Source organism: Artemia sp. Qi Xiang Cuo, chromosome 6 (assembly GCF_049724085.1).
Source record: "Artemia sp. Qi Xiang Cuo chromosome 6, ASM4972408v1, whole genome shotgun sequence".
NCBI lineage: Eukaryota > Metazoa > Arthropoda > Branchiopoda > Anostraca > Artemiidae > Artemia > Artemia sp. Qi Xiang Cuo.
Genome location: NC_142799.1, coordinates 67,800,440 through 67,826,433, shown reverse-complemented (window position 1 = coordinate 67,826,433; position 25,994 = coordinate 67,800,440). Strand labels below are relative to the sequence as shown.

At 35.5% G+C, this 25,994-nt stretch overlaps 1 protein-coding gene across 1 annotated transcript in view; it reads right to left on the bottom strand.

Annotated features, from left to right (window-relative positions):
* LOC148951543 (regulatory-associated protein of mTOR-like) overlaps positions 1–25,994 on the bottom strand; it is a 322,491-nt gene that overhangs the window by 235,347 nt on the left and 61,150 nt on the right. The window contains exon 4 of the mRNA XM_089091020.1: positions 9,057–9,157. Coding sequence (XP_088947146.1) covers positions 9,057–9,157 — 101 coding nt within the window. The remainder of the gene's footprint in view (positions 1–9,056; positions 9,158–25,994) is intronic.

Below are 25,994 nucleotides of genomic sequence, written 5' to 3'. Positions count from 1 at the left end.
TGTTTCATTATTCATATTACAATGCCTGCAAAGAGGGGACAGGGGAATTGAACCACTTGAATTAGAAAGCTTATATGAGAATGCAAGGAAATTTAGTCCATTTGTTCCAGAACGAATTCTATGATAAATTTTAGAAAGATACTTATTGGGAAAGGGGGAAAGGATAGGATTAATCTTATTAAAATTAATATCTGATAGCCTCCATCGGTAAATATCTCTAATTGGGATTGGTCTCCCACTTGGCTGGTCAATATTTATAGCATTTTTTGCTATTTCATCAACCTGATGATTACCACTTATGCCAGAGTGGCTAGGAATGTACTGAAAGTAAGTTTTTATGCCACTTGAAGCAAGATTATCAATAATACTGAGACAATGATAAGTGTCAATGTCCAACTTATATTGAGGAGCTGAGGCCAGCAACTCAAGGCTTGATAAAGAGTCGGAATAAATGATAATATTATTCGAATTTTCAATCAAAGATTGGTTTTGCCTAAGGTGTTCTAATGCCATGATTATGGCATTTAACTCAGCAGACATTATAGATAAATTATTAAATAATCTCTCGCCCATTGCAATTTTCAGGTGAGGAAGGAAAACACCACTTGCAACCTTCTCATTCATTTTTGACCCATCAACAAATATTTGGAAGTGATTTTTATAGGTAGTTGTATTAAGTTCTGCAAATTTTTTCTGAACAAAAGCAATGAGGGTTAAATCTTTATTCCATTTTGAAAATTCAGTATTTATTATGGGAAATGACCAATTCCATGGAGGGGATTGGGGGAAAGTAGGTGCAATAGACTTTGCTGGTACAGGGAACTTCTTTTGAATATTGGCATACTCATCTGCAATACCTCTATACATGGCTGGATTTCTTAACCAATTATGTAATGTGTGTGAGCTATTTGATTCAATTTTTGTAAGATGTTTTATCAAGAGAAAGCTACGTCTCTCCCTTATTGTTGTTAATCCACTCTCCATAAGCAGAAACTTGGTGCTTGTGGGTTTCCTAAGACCAAATATGAGACGTATTATATCATTTTGTGTTGTTTCAATTTTTTGCATCTGGGTCTTTGCACATGCACCATATACAATGAGCCCATAGTCAATGTGGGGTCTTATATGTGATTTATAAAACTGGAATAAGGTTTTCTCCTTACAACCCCAGGGTGTGGAAAGAAGTCTTTTTAGTATATTTGCTTGTCTATACCATTTTTGTAGTGGGTTTGAAATGTGGAGGTGGAAATTAAGTTTATGGTCAAGCATGAGACCTAGGTAATTAATATTATTGTCTTCTGGAATAGTTGTTTTATTTAGAGATAGTTTTGCATTAACATGGTTTCGCTTCCTGTGAAATTGGATTATTTTTGACTTGGTGGGTGCAATGGGTAAATCTGAATGTTGAGAGAATTTTTCAAACTGGAAAAGGGACTTTTGCAGATTTGACTGTGCTATCTGAAAGGTGTTGCCAGATGACCATAGCACCAGATCATCAGCATATTGTAGATTCGTGTGGGGTAGGTTCATGTCCCAGAGATATAGGGCAAATAGGAGGCAACTGAGGACTGCTCCCTGAGGTAGGCCTTTGGATATTATCTTTTGGAGTGAAGAGGCTGAACCAACACAAACAATGAAACTTCGCACTTCTATGAAGGATTTAATAAAGGATACTAGCTTGGGAGGTACTCCAAGGTTTGCAAGTTTATTTAAAAGGATTTGGTGGTTCACAGTGTCATATGCTCCTTCAAAATCAAGGAAAGCTTCCACTAGGATATTATTTTTTGAGAAAGATTCATTTATTGCATTTGTTAGCAAAATGAAAGCATCTGTTGAGGAGTGGTATTTCCTGAATCCAGTTTGAGTGTGTGGGATCATGTTATTTTTCTCAACAAACCAGAGGAGTCTGTGATAAATCATTTTCTCCATTATTTTCCCCATCACAGGTGTAATCATTATGGGCCTATAAGACTCAGGGTTATCTTTTGGTTTATTTTTCTTTAGGATTGGTAGGAGGGACGAACATTTCCATATATTGGGGAACCTAGACGATGCCCAAGCGTGATTATAACAATTTAGCAGTTCTTGTTTGTATGAAGGTGTGAGATTTTTTATCCATGTAGGGTGTATATTGTCATAGCTGCTGCTAGTTTTGGACCTAATATGATGTATTGCATTATTCAATTCCTGGATTGAAAATGGATTAGTTCTGTACTCGGATCCTGGGCGTGGTTGGTAACTAGGGTTCATAGGAATTGTGGACAGATTGCTTTGATTGTTTGATGTTAGCTTATTAACAAAAAGAGTTGCAAATAGGTTAGCCTTTTCAATATCATTGTCATAATGGGTATTATTATGTATAAGCTCATACAGGAGTGGGTTGGGAGAAGTCTTTTTCCCACATATGTGGCTTATGACTTTATGTATAATTGGCTCATGCGTTTCTCTGGAGAGATTATTTGCAAAATTATTCCAGTATTTATATTTAGCATCTATTATAGTCCTTTTTAGATTAGATTCTGCTTGTAATTTTTTTAAATATGTAGTAGGTGTTGGTTTTTTTATGAATTCTGTCCTAGCTGCCTTTTTTATCTTCCATTTATTTAGGCACTCATTTGCCCACCATGCTTTAGGAATTTGTTTAGGGAATGTTTTCTTAGGTGTTGTCCTGGGGATAGCATGATTAGCTGTATTTATTAGTAAAGATGTCAAGGCTTCAGCATGTGTGTCAACTGTTGTGTTAGAAATGCATGAACTTTGGGTGAAACTTGTAATTTCATCATTTAGCTTATTTTGGAAAATAGACCAATTTGCTTTAGTGTTGATATATTTGGAAGTATGAGAAGAAGTTTCAGCAGGTTCATTTAGGGAGCAAACTATAGCAAAGTGGTCTGTACACAGACTATCAATTTTATTTATGTAAATTTTGTTCAAAAAATTTAAAGACACAATTTGTAGGTCAATTGTGGAGAATTTGGCACTTTTGGGGTTAAAATATGTAATTAGGTTTGGAGGGGTAGCAACAGCTAATTCATTATTATTTGAAATCATATGCTCAATAAATTTACCAGCTTTATTTGCTGGTTTATTCCCCCACAAAAGGCTGTGGGTATTGAAATCACCACAAATAATGATGTTTTTTAACATATTAGAATTATTTATATAATTAAAGAAATCCTTGGCATCTGAAGTTTGGCCATTAGGGTTATAAAAGCTTATTATGTAGGTTTTTAAATTATTCAGCCAAACACTTATACCAATTACATCAACATCATTTTCAAAATCTGGAAAATTGATGCCACAAAATTTTATATTATTATTAACTAATAAAGCTACACCACCTCCTTTTCTCTCTGAAGATCTATCCTTTCTCAGGATAGTATATCCCATTGACTTAATTTGTTGTTTTTGGGTTAAATGAGTTTCCTGGAGGCAAGCAATATTAATGGAGTTATTATTCATAAATGATATTAGTTCATTTAGCTTATTTTCTGTGGGTGATCTTACATTCCATTGGAGTATTGATAAATGTTGTGTTGTTGATTTATTCTTCATATGACTGTGTATCAATGTTCAGCTTTGTTAAAAGTAAAGCAAGATCTTTTTTTGCTTGAATGAGCATATCATCTGGGATGTAGATTTTTGCCAATTCTGCAATAATTTTTATTTTCTGTAGTTGATGTATGTTCATGGCCTGAACTGCATTAGAGTTTAGAATGAATAAGCATATATTTGGGGATTGCATTTTTGGTAGTGCATCCTGTTTGTTGGTTAAGGGATTGATTCCCGGTAGTGTTTCTGGTTTGTTTCTTCTTGGGAGGGAGGGCCAGGCTGGCCTCATCTCACCGGAAAACAAGGCTTGCTGGCTTGGTGATTCCTTCTGATAGGGATTTGAGCTAGGGGGCTTAGAAGATATTGTTTTATATGGGGTGCTTGATGCATTTGGGGCATTTGACTTGGGGGTTTTGGTTGGTTTCATTACAGGCTTTATTTGGTATTGTTGGGCAGCATTTGCTTCCATAGCTGCAAAGGGGTATGGGATGGACTTCTCTGTTGATATTTGGAGTGTTAGAGCTCTTTTCTTGTATGCAGGGCATAATGATTTATTTGTAGATTCATGTGGACCTTTGCAATTGATGCATGTAGGCTGGGTGTTTTTGCAAGTTGTCAACTCTTTAGGATGGAAAGATTTACAATTACTACACTCTTGGAGAATTTCATTGCATTTTGAAACACTTCTGACACTGAATAGGCTTAGGTTTGTATTCCTTGTGTGGTTTGATTTGCCCAAATAGGAATAATTTTTCTGGGATATCAATTTTATCCTTTAGTGTGAATAAGAAGGATCTACTAGTTTTTAGGCCAGTAGAATTAGGTTTTCCAAGTTGGGTAACATCCTCAACTGGGATTGTGTTTCCAGCCCTATCTGAGAGGCCTTCTTTTAACTCCTGAGTAGATATCTCTGGGGGAACATTGTAAACTACAATTTTTGTTGGTGATTGTTTTGGGTTCCAATTAGATGCAATAATTGGGGTATTCAGAAGGGATTTAAGGTTAATTATTGTATCTGCTGATTTCTGATCTTCTACAGCTATAAGCAGAGATCCATCACGGTTAATGTTAAGAGAGAACATTGATTTAAGCAATTTAAAAATTGCAACTCTTATTGCAGTGATCAATTTTATTTCAAAGGGGGTAGTGGGAGTAATTTTAAGGTAAATTCGTAAGTTTTTGGAGGGAGGATCTTGGGCAGGGAGAGGGAAATGCTTTTAATTGGGGAGATTTTTTCCTTTTTTAGAGCTTCTAGAGAGGACCTCTTGAAACCCATTATCATCATTTATGGTTGCATTAGGACCTACAGTTATCATTGTCCTATTCTCCGAATCGGAGCCATCATTAGAACTTTCAGATAATGTGCTTGACCAGCCAGGATGGGTATCTTTCACTATGGAATTTGATTTGGGATCTGGGGGGACGTTTTTTTGGAGGACTTCTGAACATTGCCTATTGGAAAAAGCTTTAAACACAAATATAAAACTAAAATAAGAAGGGAAAATATATGGTATCAAACCGTCTGCACTATACTATGGGAAGGATAAACACCACAGTATAGCCCTGAGGATGACTTGAACAGGATAGGTTTGGTACAACTACTGATTAGAAGCGATAATAATCAAGAAAATATATTTCGATTTTCTTGTACGGTTGCTGTTGTTGTTGTGATATTCTAATCTTGGTTTGCAGACTTATCTTCCTATTCTTCCAGACTTTTTTTAACTGTGAAAAAACACCCTGAGCCTTGGCTATTCTATTTTTAACATCTTCACTGCTCCCACCATCTTTACTAATAATACTACCAAGGTAAGTGAAGCTGCCCACCTGATCAATCTTTTCATTACCCAACGTCACCTTTTCATCTTCACTTATTCCTAGCCTTAGTGACTTAGTCTTCCTAACATTAATTTTCAAACCAATACTAGCACCCTTAACTGGCATAACCTCTAAAAGTTCATTCATTTTGCTCAAACTTTCATCAAGGATGCTTAAATCACCAGCATAATCCAAGTCCAGGAAAGTTTTTTTTGTTCATTTAATTCCGTGGTCTCCCATTGCCTTTCCTGTGCTTCTTAATACAAAATCCATCAAAATTATCCATATAGAGGGGGATTGAACACAACACTGCTTAACTCCTGCTTTATTACGAAACCAGCGGCTAACATCATTTCCTACCTTAATCGCAGCGGTGTTATTCTCGTACATAGCACTAATCACTTTAATGTATTTGTCTGGTATACCATACAAGGATAAAACCTTTACTAAAGCTCCTCTATCAACAGAATCGAACGCTTGCTCTTAATTTATAAAACTGAGGACCAAAGGTGTTTGAAAACTCAGGCACTTCTGAATTACTAGCCTAAGAGTGAAAATTTGGTCGACACATCCTCAACCTTTTCTAAAACCGCACTGCTCTTCTCTTAAAACTTTGTCTACGGCATCTTTCAGTCTAAAAAGTACCCTATTACTAAGTAATTTACTACCTACAGAGACCAGACTAATGCCTCGATAATTACCACACTCACTTTTATCACCTTTCTTATAAAGTGGCTTAATTAAGGTTTTCCTAAAATCGTTAGGTACTTCCCCTTTTTCAAAATAATATTCATAATCTTCAATAACATATTTCTAACCTCAGAGCCACCATATTTAAGAAACTCATTTACCACCCTATTAGTACCTGAAGCCTTAATATTCTTTAATCCTTTTAGTACTGTTGCTAATTCCTCCTCACAAAACAAATCTTCCTTCACATCCAAGGTATCACAAACTGTTTCTTTTTCCTCTATATTTTTTCCTGCAACTCTATCTCGGTTAAGCATGTTCTCAAAATGTTCGGCCCATCTCGCTTTAGCTTTTTCCTTATCGCTAATTGCCACCCCATTCCTATCTTTAACTGGGACAAGTCCGGATTGACTACTACCTCTCAATTTGTTAACGTGCCAGTACAATATTTTACTATTATGCCGTCTAGCTGCATCTTCCAGATCCTCGGCAATTTTATCCATGGCCTCCCCTTCACACCTCCTTAGTTCATATTTCAATACTTTTTCCCAAACTTCACTTCTTGGTTGTGCTGCCAATAATACATAAGAACCAATGCTACTAGAAGATCTTTTATGGATCTTTTTATTCGAGTCAAATATCCACACCAGCTCCGTGCTCACCAATAGTTTTGTTCCTGAGGTATGTGTAGGGTTTGCGGGTCCACTCCTCCAGAAAAAAATATCTTCCTTTTGTTTCCTGTAATAATATCTTCCCTTTTTGTTTGCAGGCTACTGGAGAGATCGATTATTTACCACCAGGACTCTCTCCTGCTCAGAAATCAGCTCTTCAGCACGCCAATAGTCAATTGTTAGGCTATTTTGTACCACCAAACTCTAACTTGGATAATTTAGCTTTACCAGTAAAACATATTTTCGTGTGCATATTTACAAAAATATAAATATGCACGAAAGCAGGGATCATGCTATATACAAACGAATTAACATACTAAATACAACTGTAAGAAGCAAACCAAATTTACAACAGTTTGCCAACTAGGTGATAGTTTTCAGATAGCATAACACTTAGAAATTCCAAGGGGAATGGACTAATGCAGAAACTCATATCAGGAAGGGAGTTTTTGCCAATGTATATTGCCAGTGTATCTTATCTATTAACAAATGAAATGACATAATTTTTATACAATCCTAAAAAGGGCTTATGCCAGATTTACCTCACTCGGACTATTTGTCTTGGATTTTTTTTAGAATTAGCTATGGCTTGATGCCTGGCTATCATGGCTTATTTAATCTTGAGTAGGTTGGTCGTGTGAGGAGTTTTTGGCAGCAGCAGCAGAAAATGTAATAGGAATAATCTTTTCGACAACAGAAAGTTAAATTTCATTCAATATATCTGGCTGGTTTATTTATTCATAAGTAACTACCCCCTTGAATTTGCATATTAACAACATTAAGGATAAAACTACATTTTTAATAAATACTAAGAAAATAATTGACAATAACGAAAACAAAATTTCCCCACTGTCTGCCATAATTAGAAGTTTCCTTTTACTTATACTTGGTAACTCAGAGAAAACCAAAGAACTTTTAATAACGTTTATGAGCATGAGATCTAATCTCATAAATAGATATAATTACAAATAATTTTAGGGAAACTTGAAAAGAGAAACTTCTTACTTCAATACCTCTATAAACATATTTGCTTCATTTAAATTGATTTTACATGGTTCAAATGGTATTTGATTAATGATATCTGTGCATATGATACTCTGAGAGATAGAGAACACATAAAGAGAAGTAACCAATAACCAAATGGGTGTTATTACGTTTCAGCTAAGTTGAGACATAGGTACTTCGAGATAAATAAAAATAAGCCCCTGATTTGCTAAAATACGGAGCTGTTTGTTTTTCTTAGTTATAATTGGAAGCTTTTCAATCTTATGTTTAATTACGGATTAGTATTTGGAAGCCCGATAAATACGTGGAGAGCCCTTTTTAAACGGCTTTAGAATAAAAAGCCATTGTAATGAAGGTCTTTGGTAAAAGCTTAGAACAATAAAATAAGGCGCAATCACGTAGATTTGGCTGGGTTTCCAATACATTAAAGCAGCAGATCTCAAACTGTGGTACGCGTACCCCTTGGGGGTACACAAAAATTTTTAGGGGTACGCGGCCGGCCAACAAAATAAAACAACCCTTTAACTCCAGGACTGGCAAATTTATTTATATTTTAGCTATAGTTTACTTAGTAGGCTACTGGTAACTGAGAAGGGGCACCTGAAATGCATTGTGGGTAAAAAGGGGTACAGTGTCTAAATAAGTTTGAGAATTACTGCATTAAGGTATTAGTAAAAGACAAAAAAACACACCTAATTTAATTACATAGGAAGACCGTAATTTTTCACTGTAATTGGTTGAAATGATGCTCAGTGATTTCTGAAATTTTGATGATATGTGGATTCCTTTACATAAGTTCTGTTTTATCTTTCTTTCGTTCTTCTTCTTTCTTTTCTCAATAGAAATCACAGTATATACATATACATATATATATATATATATATATATATATATATATATATATATATATATATATATATATATATATATATATATATATATATATATATATATATATATATATATATATACATGTATATATATATATATAATGTAAAAAGAAATGGTGTTTGCTCATACTTTAAATTACGCATTTTTTAGGATATTTTTTTTTTCAAAAAAAACTTGTAAAACCGAACTTAATAATTTCTTTGAAATTTTAGCCACATCTACTAATATGCATTTTCTGTAGCTTTATTAGCAGCAGCAAAAAAAAAAAATCAGATACTCTTGAACACATTATAAGAAAAAAACCGGGATTTGGGTGCTTCTGGAGAATGTAGGATCCTACTTTTATTTTATTTTTATGACTGAATTCGTTTTTAGACAAACCTTAGCCTAGAATCTTTAGACAAACATTAGTGTCCAAGTGGAATATACCTTGAGGTAGAGAGTTCCATGCAATAGTGTCCGTAATAGCAGTAAAGATCCAGTTCAACTCTCCAAGCATTGTTCTTCGATCACTCAGCTGACCTGGTATTCTGAAAAAGGCAGAAGAACTCATAGAAAACAAACATTTCAAAAAATATCTTTTTTTTCTAAAAGAGTGAGCTTATGGAAAGAATAGGGAAAACTCATATGAGCTAAAACCCAAGTTTTAAGCTACCGCTCAAGTATCAAGAAACTCATGAAATTCAAAATTAAAGTGTTCAAAAACACCAAAAACCAGCCAGATGGTATCTACACTTCAATTATCACACCAGGAATTATAGTCCTACACAGCGTATATAAATATACCAAATAATATCTTCGTTTTTATCTCATTTTCGTCAGCTCATCGAATTTTTTTATACTTATGTCGTTGAAATTTGTTCCATTTGCGAGCCATTTTTCACTACTTCAGGATGCTCAATTGCTTCCAAATTTTATCAGTATATGCGTTTCTGATGTTAATGAAATGACACAACACCGAAATTCCTCCCTCTTGCATACTCCTCCAAACCTGCGCGCCCATAAGCTGAATGCCAGGGGGGGGCAAACTTCGTCTAATTGCTACTTTTAATGCTATATAATAGAAATCTCAGAACAAAAATATAAAAATAAGGCAGCATCATTCAGCCAGGGGGGGGGGCAAGATCCCCCCCTGCCCCCCCAAATGGGCGCCCATGCCTCCAAAAGATACCCTCCAAATATTTTTCATAAATCGTCTGTTGATTAAAATTAGAGACACCAGAAGATTGAAAGCCTGGAGGACAAGTGGGAGGAGCTTCAAAACGAATAACTAGACGCGTTTTCCTGCTAGATTTAGGCGAAGCAGTGATGACAAACGTGGTACAATTGTACCATTTTGGTACATTTCACCTCTACTGGTACAATTCAGTACAATCCCACAGAATATGGTACATTTTACAAAATTATGGTACAATTCAGTATTTTTGTACCTATGTTTGCATTTCTTCATCTACAAATATTTTATTTCACCCTGATCTATTTAGCATAGTCAAGATAAGAAACAGACAAGCAGTCACCGATTTTCCTTTTTTCGTAAATAGACACTTCACTTCCGGCGTCCTTTGGTCGACAAAAACATCTTTGTGTGTATCAAGTCTTACCGATTGAAAATGAAAGACTAAAAATGAAGCTATAATGAAACTTGGATTCGTGATGGTTGGGATGGATGGATGGTTGGAACAAAAACAAAAACCAACCACTCAAGGTGAATCTCCTCAGATTCACCCATTGTTCAACGGTACAGTAGATTATTATTATTTTTTTTTTTCGTAAATCAGACTTTTTCGTAAACAGACACTTCACTTCTGGCGTCCTAAGGTCGACTAAAACATCTTTCTGTGTATCAAGTCTTACCGATTGAAAATGAAAGACTAAAAATGAAGCTATAATGAAACTTGGATTCGTGATGGTCGGGAATCTTGTGGAACAAAAACAAAAACCAAACACCTAAGGTGAATCTCCTCAGATTCACCCATTGTTCAACGGTACAGTAGATTATTATTTTTTTTTTTTTTTTTTTTTTTTTTTTTTTTTTTTTACCAGTGCACTTCGTATCGAAGGAGTTGTCGTAGAAACTTGAAAAAGGGCTCAGTCGATTGGAAATTGGAATGGCTAATGCCCTTTTTAATAGTGGAAAGTGATTGGAGAGCAACTAATCCTCCTCCCACGTCCACCCTCCCATTTTGTTTAAAAACTAAATTCTGCCTAAGATTAAATCAAAATGAGCTGTGTTAATGCGAATTCCCAATAAGGCATCTCATCACTATCCCAAGAACGACTGAGGGTATTATGTTCAAACTTTTGGGGCTACTCCTGCTCTTAAAATTTAACCAAACCAAAATAGCGTAAGTGTATCCAAGCTATCAAAGACAGTAAACAGATTTTTTTGCGAATGGTATCAAGTTTTCTATTTCAGGTCAACTAGAGGAAGTATGAAACTAAATTAAATACTACTGTTCGTGTTGTTGTTAAAAATTGCTGAAAATTTTTCTCCGGCATACAAATAGCAGGCCAAACTATAAAGTCTTAAAAAAACGAAAAGATTTAAAGTTTTATTTTCTTTTTCCCTGAAAACTCTATGTCAATATAAAACGAACAGAAATTAATTAAAAAAACCCTTCGCACAAAAATTTTTTCGAAGAAAAGTGAAAAACCCCGTTAAACCAAAAATGAGCAAAAAATTAAATCAAATAACCCACGAATCGTGAAACTACACAAATCAGCAACGATAAATAGATGAAACAAAACGAACAGATATTACACTAAATAACCGAGTCAAACTCAAAGTGAGCAGAAATTAACATGAGTAGGGCTCAAAACTCCTATGCCTTCCCAAGGCCAGAACATAATTTACACTTTACTGAAAAAAATACAAATGAATGTGCATTGTCAGTTTAATATACATATACTGATATTTAGCAATCAAAATATTAATATTATTTTATTTATTAAAGTTATTAAAGTAAAAAAAATATATTTTTTAAGTAAAGTGCAAGTTATGTTCTTGCCTTGGGAAGGCATAGGGGTTTTGATCCCTACTCATGTCAATTTCTGCTCGTTTTGAGTTTAAAATAGTTTGTTAAAGTTTGCCAAGCTTATAAATGGTAGTAAATGGCCAAAAAACAACTACTTTTGTTGGCCTGTAGTAAAATGTTTCTGTTGTAATATATGTTACTCCAAACAATTTCTTCAAGTACTGTCAGGAATAATTTACTGTATTAGAAGAGAAAGAAAAACAAAGGAATGGAGAAAGAAAGCGGAAAAAATTCTGGAATATGGTACATTTTTTTTGTCTTTGGTACATTTTTCATGCAATTTGTGGTACATTTTGTTTTGAGGTGGTGGTAACACTGAGACGAAGCATCAGACTGGTAATGAACCACAAATTGGGCACAACATAAAGTATACTTGATCGTAGCAAACTTGATTGCGCAGTGGTTGGAATACTTACCTGTGGCCGTGGTAACTTGGGTTCGCATCTTAGAAGAGACAAATTTTTTATAAAGAAGAGTGAAACTGAAAAATACTTGATAACAATTTTTTACAACTCATTTTTAATACACTAAAAGGTAAAAATTTTTTACCTCGAGAATCTACGAATATAAGTGAAAACGAGGGGCACAAAACGGATTGGGCTTTACATACCTTAATCCTTTTAAGTCGTTTTTCTCAACAGACTCTTTTCGTTTATGCATTTATGACTTAGTTCAACTTGAGATCTAGTTTATGTACAGTCCAATTCTTTTTGCACCCATCGTTTCACTTATAATCAGAGATTCTCGAGAAAAAAAAATTCAACATCTTAGTCCATTTTGAAAAGGAGTTTTTTTATATTTATTATTTAAAATATTCAAGAGCTTATGAAAAGAGTATAAAAAACTCACAAAAGAGAAAAAAAAATTCCTCTCAGACTTAAAGAAATTCTAGAAATTCAAGATTAAGGTGTACAAAATATACTAAAAACCAGATAGATGGCACTTTTGCAGACTTAGGTTAATCGCTGCACCACAAACCGTACTCCGTACTCCACGAACCGTACAGTGTATAATTGTAAATCACAGGAATTCAGTGAATATTGTCTGAAATAACACCCAAGCAATCTAGTGATTACACAAGGCACAGAAAAATCAAGTTATACGAACGCATATGATCCATTGGTCGAACGCGACAAGTCCCAAACAACAACAATCACGGGGATTCCACACAATACACTTTGATTTTAGACATATGTTTCTTTTGTTAAAACATGACAAAGACAGAATTATTGCATATAAATGACTTTTGACTTGACTTGACTTTTATTTTCAACTAATAATACATCATACTTAACTGGCACTTACAACACATTTTTTGAATAACATTATCAACAAACGTAGAAATGGTAAGAACGTATGACGTTTTATTAAGCCACTATTGTGATTTGAGCAGCGTCACACAATCTTTTATCATAAACCAAAACTCATTCACTCTTTCTACTCTTTTCAAACCATTCAATACAAATTAACTCAATTTAACTTTTTTTTTAACTTTTTTTTTTAAAAATTAATTACAATTTAACATTTAAAAAAAAAAAAAAAAAAAAAAAATTTAATTCCCACCCAAAAAAAAATTTTTTAATCTAATTTTAAAATGAAACTGGTTTTCTGACTCCCTAGTGCTCTCCGGGAAACCATTCCACAAATTAACTGCATAATTTCTAATTGCAAAACTAGATCGACTCGTACTCCTTACTTCTGAGACTAAGCTTCCACGACCTCTAGTCCTATGATGATGATAATCAGAATTAAACTTAAAAAAATCTCTAAAACATTCTGGAGATAATCTATTAAGCACCTGGTAAGTAAACACTCCCGCCTGATGATCTCTGATCTGATGAATATTTAAAATTCTAAAACTAATAAAAGATTCACGCGTGTGCTCATACTGAACAAACTCACCCAGTACTCGAAGTGCCTTATTCTGAAGAATCTGCAGTCTTTTAATATTTGAAGTAAAATTAGATGCATAAATACAGTAACCATAAACAATAAAAGGATGAAAAACAGTATGATATATATTTCTTAAAACACTTAAGGGTAACACGTGTTTCAAACGCCGCATCACTCCAAGACCTCGTGCAAGTTTAGAAAAAATCATATTTATGTGTTTCTTCCAACTCAAATTCTTATCAACATAAAATTCTAAATATTTATTTTCAAAAACTTGTGAAAGCGACAAATTTTCAAATACTACTGAAGCACTATTTACAATTTTTCCTACCCGACTAAAAATCATATAATGTGTCTTAGAAGTATTAACAGCAAGGTAACTCAAGGAGGTAAACACCAAAAGTTTTTCCAGCGTTCGGTTTGCTTTATCTACTAGTTCTTCCAGTGACTGTGCAGAAATCGTCAAAGCAGTATCATCTGCAAATGCTGTAACAGTTGCTTCAGGCATGTAGAACCTCAGAGTATCTATGTATACGAGAAAGAGTAATGGACCAAGGACTGAGCCCTGAGGAACTCCACATTTTACAGGATAGACTCCGCTAACGATGTCATCTATCATTACTTTAGTTGATCTTCCATACAAGTATGATTTAAACCAATCCAAGCATACATCTTTTATCCCCAGACTAGATAGGCGACACAGCAGCAACTCAAAATCCACAGTGTCGAAGGCTTTTTTGAAGTCAACAAAGATCGTTAAAGGAATAAGACCTTTTTCTAGAGCTCCATTGATTACATCCAGAAGATAATGAACAGCATGGCTAGTAGAATGTTTACTAAATATCAACATTAAATTGTTAAAAGCTTTAATTAATTATAATAGCATACATTTGTAAAATTACAACTAATTAAATCTGAAGTAGAACACAAAAAAGAACAGGCTTTCTGGATTAAGACATAGAAGTATTTCCTTTCCAGAAATGAATCTGCATTCCTTCATAATATTCGTCACTGGCCAAAAAAGAAACATATCAATTTGCTGTCACTTAGCATTTCATAAAGTTGATTTTCAACACCAGAATAAAAATATTAGCTGTTGTTTTAAACTAGCATATGTTGTACACATTAGATTAATGTATAAGATATCTATTTCAAAAAATGGATATCACAAGCCCCAAAGAGCCAAACTCGTATTTCGATGCCCAAAAACAAAAACTGGAAAACAAAACAATTAAAACAACAATACACTTAAAACCAGCTAAAGAGTGTTTAAATTAAATTGTCAGAATACTTAAATAATCCATTAATCATTGTTTAAAACCATTCTTTTATAAAATTTGAAAAAAAACTGGATATGTGTCATAACATGTCAAAAGATTGATAACAAGTAAAAATCAATAAAATGCAAAAAAAGAAAATAGAACTATTTCTTCACAAGAGAATAAAACTAGTCTCAACTATTATGACCAACAAACTAGTTAAAAAAAACAACTTGGTTTTCAAAACATTTACGCTTGATTCAAATTACCTTTTCAGAATTGTGATTAAAGTTAAGACTTCATTGAATGCTTACAGTTCTGCTGAATAACGTTGCACCGTTGTGGGACTAGTAGGTTATTAAATAATAAGAAAACAAGTTTTTTTTCAACTGAAAGTAAGGATATCGCAAGCCCCAAAGAGTCAAACTCGTATTTCGATTCCGAAAAAAAAAACTGGACAAAAGCATAAAAAAATTAAAAACAACAATGCACTTAAAAATCTATTAAGCCTTGAGATACATTTTTCAGCCCTCACCCTTCCTCTACCCCCCCCCCAGAAATATAGATATGCTTACAGGCTATTACTGCCTATACCTTTTAACGACAGAGAGATGTTGTTGCAACGAAAATCACACAAGGAGTTGGAGCAATTCTACATTTTAAGGACCTTTTACCGCCACAAATTTTATTACTTTTATATAATGCTTTAGGCCGCCAGTGGCGGATCTAGGGGGAGGGGGCGCCCCCCCCCCGATCGTAGTCTAAAGTAGTGTGATTTACTTAATTAACTCAAGCTTGCGTTAATTAAACTTACTCCTAACGCAAGTTTATCTCACCAACCTATTTTGCGCCCCCTAAAAAAATTCTGGGTCCGCCCCTGTAGCCACTCTTATATTTAATATGGATGTGCGTTGTAGTCAAGCAACTTTTATTCAAATTTACGCTGAAATTATACGCTATAAAAACAATAAGCAAAAAATATATGCTAAAATATTGTCATGCAATATAAGAAAAAAAATGGCATGCATCCAAAGTAATACCCAATCATCATAGAATATGAAGTTTTCAAAACTTTTGTAACAGGCTAAAAAGGTTTTGCCAATGTCTACATTATATTTGCCTCAAGTTGGAAAAATATAGGCTATCACTTTTTTCTTACATCAACCCTAAATGCCTTCCCGGAGTGTGTAGAATCTTAGGGAATCTATCATATATACAAGATTAATATAATTTAATGTATCTAGAACGCATAGTTTATATCAAAGTAAATAAGGTGGTTACAAAGTTGAAGATAAAATACAGATCATGAATATGATTTTTGAAAAAAGGGAAGTACCTACTAATTTTAAGAGAAATTCAGCAACACAGGCGAAACCCTTTTATAAGAAAACTTTGTAAAAGAAAAGTCCTTCATGAGAAAGGTGATAATGGTCAGTGTGATAATTACAGAGGCATTAGCCTTCTGGACTGTCGACATTAATCCACCTGACCTCATACAATGCTTGTAACAGCTCAGATTCATAAAAATACACAGCCAATACCTTCTTACGATACTGAACAATAGACAGAACTGACTGAAATATTACAAACTGGTTTTTCATAACGTAAGTTATGAAAATTACGTAAGTTTTCATTACATAAGTTTTTCAGTACTTTTAAAAAAACCTTTTATTGTTCTAATTAAACGGCCCTTGTGTTTCAGGAGTCATTCTTAAAGAATTGGGACAAAATTCAAACTTTAGCGCAAAAAGCGAGGTATTGAGATGGGGGCAACCCTCTTTATATGCGTAATAATTTCTGTTCGTTTTAAGTTTTAATGTTCCTCCTCACTTTCAGTTGAAAAAACTTTTTTTATTTAATTTCTGATCGTTTTTTAAATAATGCCAGGAAATCCGGCCCCACCTCACAGAGAAGCCCCCTTCCCACAGAAACATCTTCTAGACAATTCCATTTCGGCGAAAATTTACCCCAGACAATTAATGTTAACCACTCTGCGTGTAAAATCGAGATGGGACAGAGAAAGCAAGACATATAAAAATAATTTTGTACAAAAATACTGTAGAATCCCCCAGTGTATAATTTCCACTGACACGTTCACTCCCTGAAAACTTCCTTGCCCATGAAAGATTCCCCCGTGAAAAAAAACAGCAGAAAATTTGTCCCCCCACCCCACCGGAAAATGTATGCCTAAATCACAATAACAAATACTATGCGCAAACAATAGGCAAAAGTTTATAATTTAAAGACCTTTCCCCTGGGGCTTTGGCGGGGGGGTATGTTATACCTAAGGGCATAGTTATTGGGCCTTTCAACTATGATGAAAAAAATGGCTATTTCAAAATTTTGATCAGACAATTTTGGGAAAAAGGGGCGTGGGAGGGGGCTTAGTTGCCCTCCAATTTTTGGTCACTTAAAAAAGACACTAAAAATTTTAATTTCCGTTCAAATGAGCCCTCTTCTGATATTCTAGGACCACTGGGTCGATACGATCATCCCTGGGAAAAAAACAAAAAAATATATATACATAAACACGCATCCGTGATCTTTCTTCTGGCGAAAAAAAAACAAAATTCCACATTTTGCAAATGGGAGCTTGAAACCTAAACAGTATGGTTCTCAGGTACGTTGAATCTGATGGTGTGATTTTCATTGAGATCACTTGATTTTTAGGGACTGTTTCCCCCTTTTTTCGAAAATCAGGAAAATTTTCTCAGGCTCGCAATCTTTGATGGGTAAGACTAAACTTAATGAAATTTATATATTTAAAATCAGCATAAACTCCGATTCTTTTCATATATCTATTGGTATCAAAATTTCATTTTTTAGAGTTTCGGTTACTATTGAGGCGGGTCGTTCCTTACTTACAGTTCGTTACCACGAACTGTTTAATAACGTACATTAAAGCAACGTCAAAGCGCAGAAATTCATTCTCTTATCAGTTTATCATACTTTCTGAGCTTGTGTTGACACTTAAGATTTAATTAAAAAGGAAGTTTTTCTCATGAAAGTAAAAAGCAAAGTTGAAACTAAAAACAAGCAAAAATTACTGCTTCGTAAAGTATGGAACATATTTTCAAAACTGCTTTAAGTAAACTGGCTTGTGAAATGTCCCTATATTTGTAGAACTCTGAAAAACTAGCGTTTATGAATAATAAACCTTAAAACGAGTAAATTTTAAGCTGAATATGCAAATCAAGCTTAAAACGAAAAAAAAATATTATGCTATTGAAGTATAAATGAAACCCAAAACGAACAGAAATTAAATGAACAATCATAGCAAACAAACATACCAAAAAAGGTAAACATCCCAAAAAAGGTACTAGTATAAATGAGTAAATAAATCTTAAAACGAGTGAAACTTAAATTGTATATGCAAATCAAGCTTGAAACGAACAGAATTCTCTAAAAACTAGAGATTCGGCTTTGCCTCCTTCTCTCACTGTATAAGTCTAAAACCTACTGCATCATTGGCGCTTTACTGAAAACTATAGCCTACTTGTTTTGAACAGTCTTGGTAATTACAAATAAAATCAAACTGAATGTTTGATTATAATGCTATTAACTGCTGAAAGATCATCACTTAAAGATTTTATTTCACTGCAGGCACGTAGGCAGGAATTTGTTTCGGGGGGCCCAATTTGTTTTTTGGGGGGGGGGGCAAATCCTTCAAACCCATTATTCTGTGAGAAAAATCCGAAAATTATGGGACAATGAAAAAAATCGAGATTTTTTTTTGGGGGGGGGGGGCGGGCCCGCCCCCCCCCTGCGTACGTCCCTGTTTCACTGTAATTTTGTTTTCATTTTCAACGCTGCAATAGCTGGAAAATAAAATATTTGTGACATAACTCGTTTTCAGTGAGGCATCAATGACGTAGTAGGCTATAGACTTTAACAGTTAGGGAAGGGGGCAGTATCCAAACTCTTGTTTTTAGCGAAGCTATATTTGTTTTGAACAGTCTAGGAAAGAACTAATATAATTAAAATGAATATTTGATATAAAATGATATGGATTGCTGAAAGCTCATCAGTTCAAAATTTAATTTAACTGTAATTTTTATGTTTATTTTTAATGTGGTAATATGTACAAAAGAAAATATTTGTATTATAATTCGTTTTCAGTAGAGTGTCAATGATGCAGTAGATTTTAGACTTTTACAGTGAAAGAAGGAGGCAAAACCCAAACTCTTCTTTGTAGAGATTTTTGTTCGTTTCAAGCTTGATTTGCATATTCAATTGAAGTTTCACTCGGTTTAAGATTTATTTACTCATTTATATTAGTCTCTATTGTATGTTTGTTTGCTATAGTTTTTTATTTAATTTTTGTTCGCTTTGGTTTCTATTTATACTTCAATAGCAAAATATTTGTGTTCGCTTTAAGCTTTATTTGCATATTCAACTTAAGCTTTACTCGTTTTAAGGTTTATTTATTCATTTATATTAGTACCTGTTCTATGTTTTTTTTGCTATGATTGTTTATTTAATTTCTGTTCGTTTTAGGTTTCATTTATTCTTTAATAGTAATTTCTGGTCTTTTTGAGTTTGAGTTATTGTAGGTTTCAATTTGTTCTGATCTTAAGTTTAATATGGCCTTTACTTTTCTTTAGAGAACTTCTTTTTCGGAAGGTTTTTTTTTAATTAATTTATGTTCGTTTTTGATTGCCAAAATTTCAAGTTTTTAAAAATTCCCTATTTCAAAATATTTTTTTTATTCCAAAATAAATTAACAGTTTTGGCAAGAACTAATAAAATTAAATTGAATATTTGATTATAATAATACTAATTGCTGAAAACTCACTAGCTCAAGATTTTGTTTCACCCAGGGTCGAATTTAAAGCTTTGACGCTTCTAGGCCCAAGCGTTTTTACCGCTCCTATTTTGCAAGATTTTCGGGGAAATCCTAAAAACTTCGAGAATAGTGAAAGACACAGGACCTAGTGGGCCTATTGGTAAATCCTGTTCTGGTCTCACTGCAATTTTCATATTATTTTCAATGTTGTACTAAACACAAAAGAGAATATTTGTAATGTAATTCTTTTCAGTAAAGCGCCAAATACGCAGTAGGCCTTATGCTTTTACTGTTAGGGAAACGGGCAGTAGCCATACTATTGTTTGTAGTGAAGAAGTTTTGGAATAAAATATCGTTAATATTTTTTTTGGTTGGGGGAGGGGGTAGGGAGGGCAATGTATCAGCTGCCACGATTTTTGGAATAAAACTATCGCTAATCAGTTTTTTTTGGGGAGGGGGACGGGGCCGGGCCATGAAGGGAGGGCCAGGGGTCAGTTTTCATGAATTATAATTGATATTTTGTGGTGGGAAAGGGAGGATTATCCGACCATGGAGGACCAGGAGTCAGCTCCCATAAGTCTTTAAATAAAATATTGTTAATAAGTTCGTTTTTTTGGCGTCCGGCCATGGAGAACCAGGGGTGAGTTACAATAATTTTTTGGATAAAATACCGTTAAGTTTTTTTTTGGGGGGGAGGGGGTTGGGCCATGCAGGGAAGGCCAGAGGTTAGCTCGCTTAAGCTCTGAAATAAAATATCCTTCATAAGTTTCTTGATTGGGGGTGGGGGTTTGGCTTATCTGATCTTTGAACTATTTTGAAAACCCTCGCATAAGAACCTTGGGAAGTAGAACTTTAAATTTCTAGTCATTTGAGTCCCCTTCGAAGTTTACCTCTTCCATAAGAATCTCTTATGCCTCCGGGCATAATTTGTAATCCTTCCTCTGGGCTCTGGGGGGGGATTATGTTGACATATCAGTTTTTGTTATCTGATTGTTGGACTATTTAAAATAATGGATATCTCAAAATTTTGATTAAATACGTTTGGGGAAAAGAGGGTGTGTGTGAGGGGGGGGAGGGGGTGGATGCCCTCCGTTCAATTTTGACTCTTAAAAAAGTAACAAGTACTTTCAATTTCCAATCAAATAAGCTACCTCTGAAGTTTATACGACCATTCCTCACATAAAAACCTAAGATATACCCGGTGCGTAACTTACAACACTTACCCACTGGCTCTGGGGGGTTGTGGCGAACCCGGAGTTTTTGGTATTTGATATTTAAAATATTTTGAACAAAATGGCTATCTCTAATTTTGATCGAATTTATTTGGGGAAAAAGAGCCTTGGAGGGGGGGAGGGCTTGTAGCCCTGCGGTCACGTTTGACTCTTAAAAAGGGCACTAGAAGTTCCGATTTACAATCGATTGAGGCCCCTCTGAAGTTCATACTACCATCCTTTCCATAAAACCTGATATGCCCCGGGGCATAACTTACAACACTTGCCCCTTGGGTTCTGGGGGGGGGGGGTCTGTGTTATCCAGTAACTTTTCCCCAATAACAAAAACCTAGGGGCCAACATGCCCCCTCCAGAGCGCGGAGAACTAAGGGTTGTAACTTGTGCCCCGGGGGTGGAATTTATTCCACCCCCTTATGATTTTTGGTAAATTTTAAAAAAAATGGCTATATATATAATCCGACCGGACGCATTTGGGGGAAAGCGGATTGGTGGAGAGGGGGGTCTAGTTCCAATTGGACCACTTTTGACTCTTAAAAATGGAACTAGAACTTTGAATTTCTAATAATTTGAGTCCCCTCCGAAGTTTATACAACCAACTCTTCCATAAAACCTTATATACCTACCCCTTGGGCACAAGTTACAGCCCTTAGTTCCCCACGCTCTGGAGGGGGGGGCATGTTGACCCCCAGGTTTTTGTTATTTGATCGTTGGACTATCTGAAAGAAAATGGAAATTTCAAATCCATCGGATACATTTAACGAAAAGAGGGTGTAAGGGGGGAGGGGAGTGGGGAGTGGGTAGATGCCTGCCGATCACTTTTGACTCTTAGTAAGATATCTCAATTTCTAATCAAATTAGCTACCTCTGAACTTTATACGACTACCCCTTACATAAAAACTTTATATGTCCCCGGGGCATAACTTAAAACACTTGCCACTTCTGGGGCGTTGTGTCGGCCCTCGAGTTTTTGTTATCTGACGTTTGAGCTATTTTCAATAGCTTACCTATGTCCAATATTTTATTGGATGGGTTTGAGGAAAAAAGGGCGGGGGTCTAACTGACCTCCGATCTCTTTTGACTCTTGAAAAGTGAACTAAACTTTCGATTTCAAATGAACTCATTCAGAAGTTTATACGAACAGCCCGTCCATAAAAACCATATATGGCCCCAGCACATAACTTAAGACGCCTGCCCCTAGGCCCTTGGGGAATGTGTCTACCCAGGAGTTTTGTCTAATCCTTGAACCAAGATTAAAATTTGTATCGTATGCGTTTGAGGAAAAACGGCGTGGGGGTTATTTGCCCTCCGATCACTTTTGACTCCTAATAAGGTCACTATAACTTCCGATTTCCAATCGAACGAGGCCCTCCGAAGTTTATACGACCATCCCTACCATATGAAGCACCTCTTGGAAAAAATTGGAGCCTTATGCCTTGAGTTTGGTGGGGGGGGGAGGCTGGTTGTAATCGGATCACTTGACTCGAAGGGGAACTAGAACTTTCAATTTTAAATCATTTGAGTCCCCTCCGAAGTTTATATGACCACCTTTTACGTAAAAACCGTATATGTCCCCGGCGCATAATTTACATTGGGCGGAGGGGTTATGTTACTCCCCCCCCCGCCGATCACTTTTGATGACTTAGAAATTTCAATTTCTAATCAAATGATGATCAACCTTTGATGTTTATGCGACCGTCCCTTACATAAAAGCTTATCTGCCTCCCGGACATAACTTGCAACACTTACCCCGGAATCTGGGGGGCTTTGTTGGTCCCTGAGTTTTTCTTATTTTATCTTTAAACTATTCTGAACAAAACGATTGTCTCAAAATCTTGATAAGATGCATTTGGGGGAATAGGGGCCTTGGGGGGGGGGGGGCTAGTTGTCCTACGACCACTTTCGACTCTTAAAAAGGGCAATAGAAATTCTAATTTACAATTGAATGAGCCTCCTATGAAGTTTATACTACCAACCCTTCCATAAAAACCTTACATACCCCCGGGACATAATTTACAAAACTTGCCCGCAGGTTCTGATTGGCTGTGTTGTCCCTGAAATCTTTGTTATATAATCTTTGGTCTATTTTGAAAAAATGGCTATTTAAAAATTATATCGGACGCATTTGAGGAAAAGAGGGTTTCCGGGGCGGGGGGGAGGGGGCCAGTTGCCACGGATCACTTTTAACTCTTAAAAGGTAGTTAGAACTTTCAATTTCTGATCATTTTAATCCCCTCCGAGATTAAAACGACCGCTTCTTCCAAAAAAACTTTATATGTCCCTAGGGCAAAAGTTACAACCCTTCCCCCGACCTCTGCAGGGGGTTATGTTGACCCCGAAATTTTTTTATCTGATCTTTGAACTATTCCAAACAAACTAGCAGTCTCAGAATTTTGATCGGATTCATTTGGGGAAAAGAACGTGTGTGAGTGGGGGGAGGGGATTGGTGCCCTCCGATCCGTTTGGTCTCATAAAATGGTAACTAGAACTTTCAATTTCCAATCAAATGAGCCACCTCTGAAGTTTCCACGGCCTCTCCTTACATAACAATCTTATATGACCCCGGTCACGCAACTTAACCCCGAGCTCTGGGGGGTTTGTGTCGCACCCGAAATTTTGTTATCTGATGTTTGAACTATTTTTAAAAAATGGCTACCTCAAAATTTTTATCGGATGGGTTTGGGGAAAAAAGTGCATGGGGGGGGCTAATTGCCCTTCGATGGGCTAATTTCCCTTAGGTCTCTTATAATTCTTTAAAAGTGAACTAGAATTAGATCTAACGTTCTAGTCTATTATTTCAAAGCATTCTCAAGCAAGATGGTAAAAATGCATAAGCACCTGCAAAGGTTTTTTTTATATACCCCCTCCCCTCAGTATTAAAGGTGTGCATACTCAAACTTGAGCTATTATAACCTCTATATTGGATAAAAGAAGTAAAATCCCATCCCCTCCGCCATAAAAAAGCCCCGTCGCTGATTATTTAATCTAATTTATCGCATTAAAATATATGCTTTTTCTCGTTTGCAATTTCAATATGCTCTTCACTAACCTGGCAGAGAGGTTAAACATATATTAACCAATACCCCTCGTACGTAGGATGTACTTCCCGCAAGGGCTTAATTATACCAAAATTTACCTGTCAATAGACAGGGATCACTCCCGTGTCTGCTGTTAAAATTACGCATTCCAGCCAAAAATACATTGTGATTTAATACTATTTTTAAACATGGCAAGAACATCCAAGCAGAAATATCTTTCTCATCAAATTAATTACTTATTTTCCCATACCAAACCTTTGATTTTTAAGGCGAGGGGTGGATGAGGTTATGGTTAATATTTTCATATTCAAAATATGACTAGTTCCATTTTAAGTGGTCAATATCTATTCGAGGAAGGAAAGCATAGATCGAGCGTGAGTTAATTACTCAAAAGGGTCGCTTCTAATAACTGCTTTGTAAGGTGAAACATTTTTTTTTCGCATGAAATGGTTACATAAATGTACTTTATGAATGAAAGGGGTAGATTCATTACACTATAAAAAGGAAACAAGGAACGTTTTGATAACAGTATCGAATTATTTGAGAGACCCCTCTCCCCCCCTCCGTCCCTAATAGGGTCAGATCTAACCATAAATTAAAGACTAATACTTTAGTGATTGTCTAGCTTTCTTTTTCTTCTAGCGTAGTCCATTATTACACACATTTCTATTAAATAGAGTACCCTAAATCCCCACCAGAAATTCTAGTTTAGATATCGTGGATAAAAGGGGTCTACAGACTTAGCCTGATAAACTATTTCGAAGGCGGGTACCAGGCCTATTTTAGCTCTTTTTAAATAAGTACTAAAATTCCCAGACAGAGGGGGGATAATGCTAAATTTTGAAAAGCTTTTCATTGACATGCAGGAAAATTTATGAGGGGGTGGCGGAGGGTTTCTAACAGCGATAAATCAGGGGCTGTGTTTAAATTATCTTGTATAAAGCATTTATAGCAAGAATAAAAGCAAAAAAAAATTAATTTGAGGAATTGAAAAAATACTTAGATTGAAGTCTCTGAAAGTTCTATCCTCGCGCTCCCGTGAATTTTTTTTAACCACTTCACAACAAGAATTTTTTTTCTTTTTAAGGAACCTTTTTAAGGAACATTCGGAGCAACGTCCCCTCCCCCCCCCAGCCGCAAAAAGATCAAAGGCGTGCGACCGTGAAGTTAAAGATAAAAAGGGGGTGATGTATTCAGTAAGGGCTCCGTCCATTGAATAAGTGAAACACTGGGTATGGCTTCTCTACGAGCCTGCTAGTGAACCTGATGCAATTGGACACTTCTTTCCAATTCCAACCATTATTTGGGTGTTTAAATGAGGGTCAAGATTATAATAAAGGGAGGACCTGCTATTATAGTCCAATGTGTTGCTCTAGATTCTATATAGAATTATAATCAAAAAACCACTTTAGGCCCTGCAAACGTCATAGATACCAATCCGTGGAGATCGTTTCGGGCGACAATGCTATCTTGCGGCTCATAAATTTTCAGAATTCACTCTTGTAGCTTGAAGACGTGGTATTAGATATCGAAGCTAAACTGATGGATGTGTGCGATCCATCGAGCACGAATTGTGTTAAAGAACATTAAGCCATTACGGTCCTCTTCGCCCACAGGCAAAGAGACTCGACTAATACCATGTAGTTGGTAGAGGTGTAAGACGCATTGATTGGGGACGCTTGTGTACGCGCAGCTATGGTTGCACTTATTAAAACAGCCAATAAGTCAATTTCATGGCTGCGCAATACAACTTATCCAATGACTCTATCACCAGAAGACGAGTTGGCCATTAAAAATAAAGATATATGTTGGAATTGTAAGGGGAAATTTGTTGAGGGTGGTGGGGGAATGAAATTCCGCGGTCATAATCACTTAAGTAATCGTATTCTATCGGAAGGGAGTAACTTTCGGGGGGTTGCGCATAAATCATGTAATGTAAATGTTAGGCAGTAATACTTTCTACCGGTTTACAAGCAAAATTCCAAATACAATTTGAAATTCATGTTTCCAGCGTTGGCATGTTTGCAGAAAGGTGAAGGTGCAGATAGCACATGGATAGATGGGTCTTTTTCTTATAACATCATAACCAAATCCTCTGCGAGGTTGCTTCTCTTTGAATTCATATGG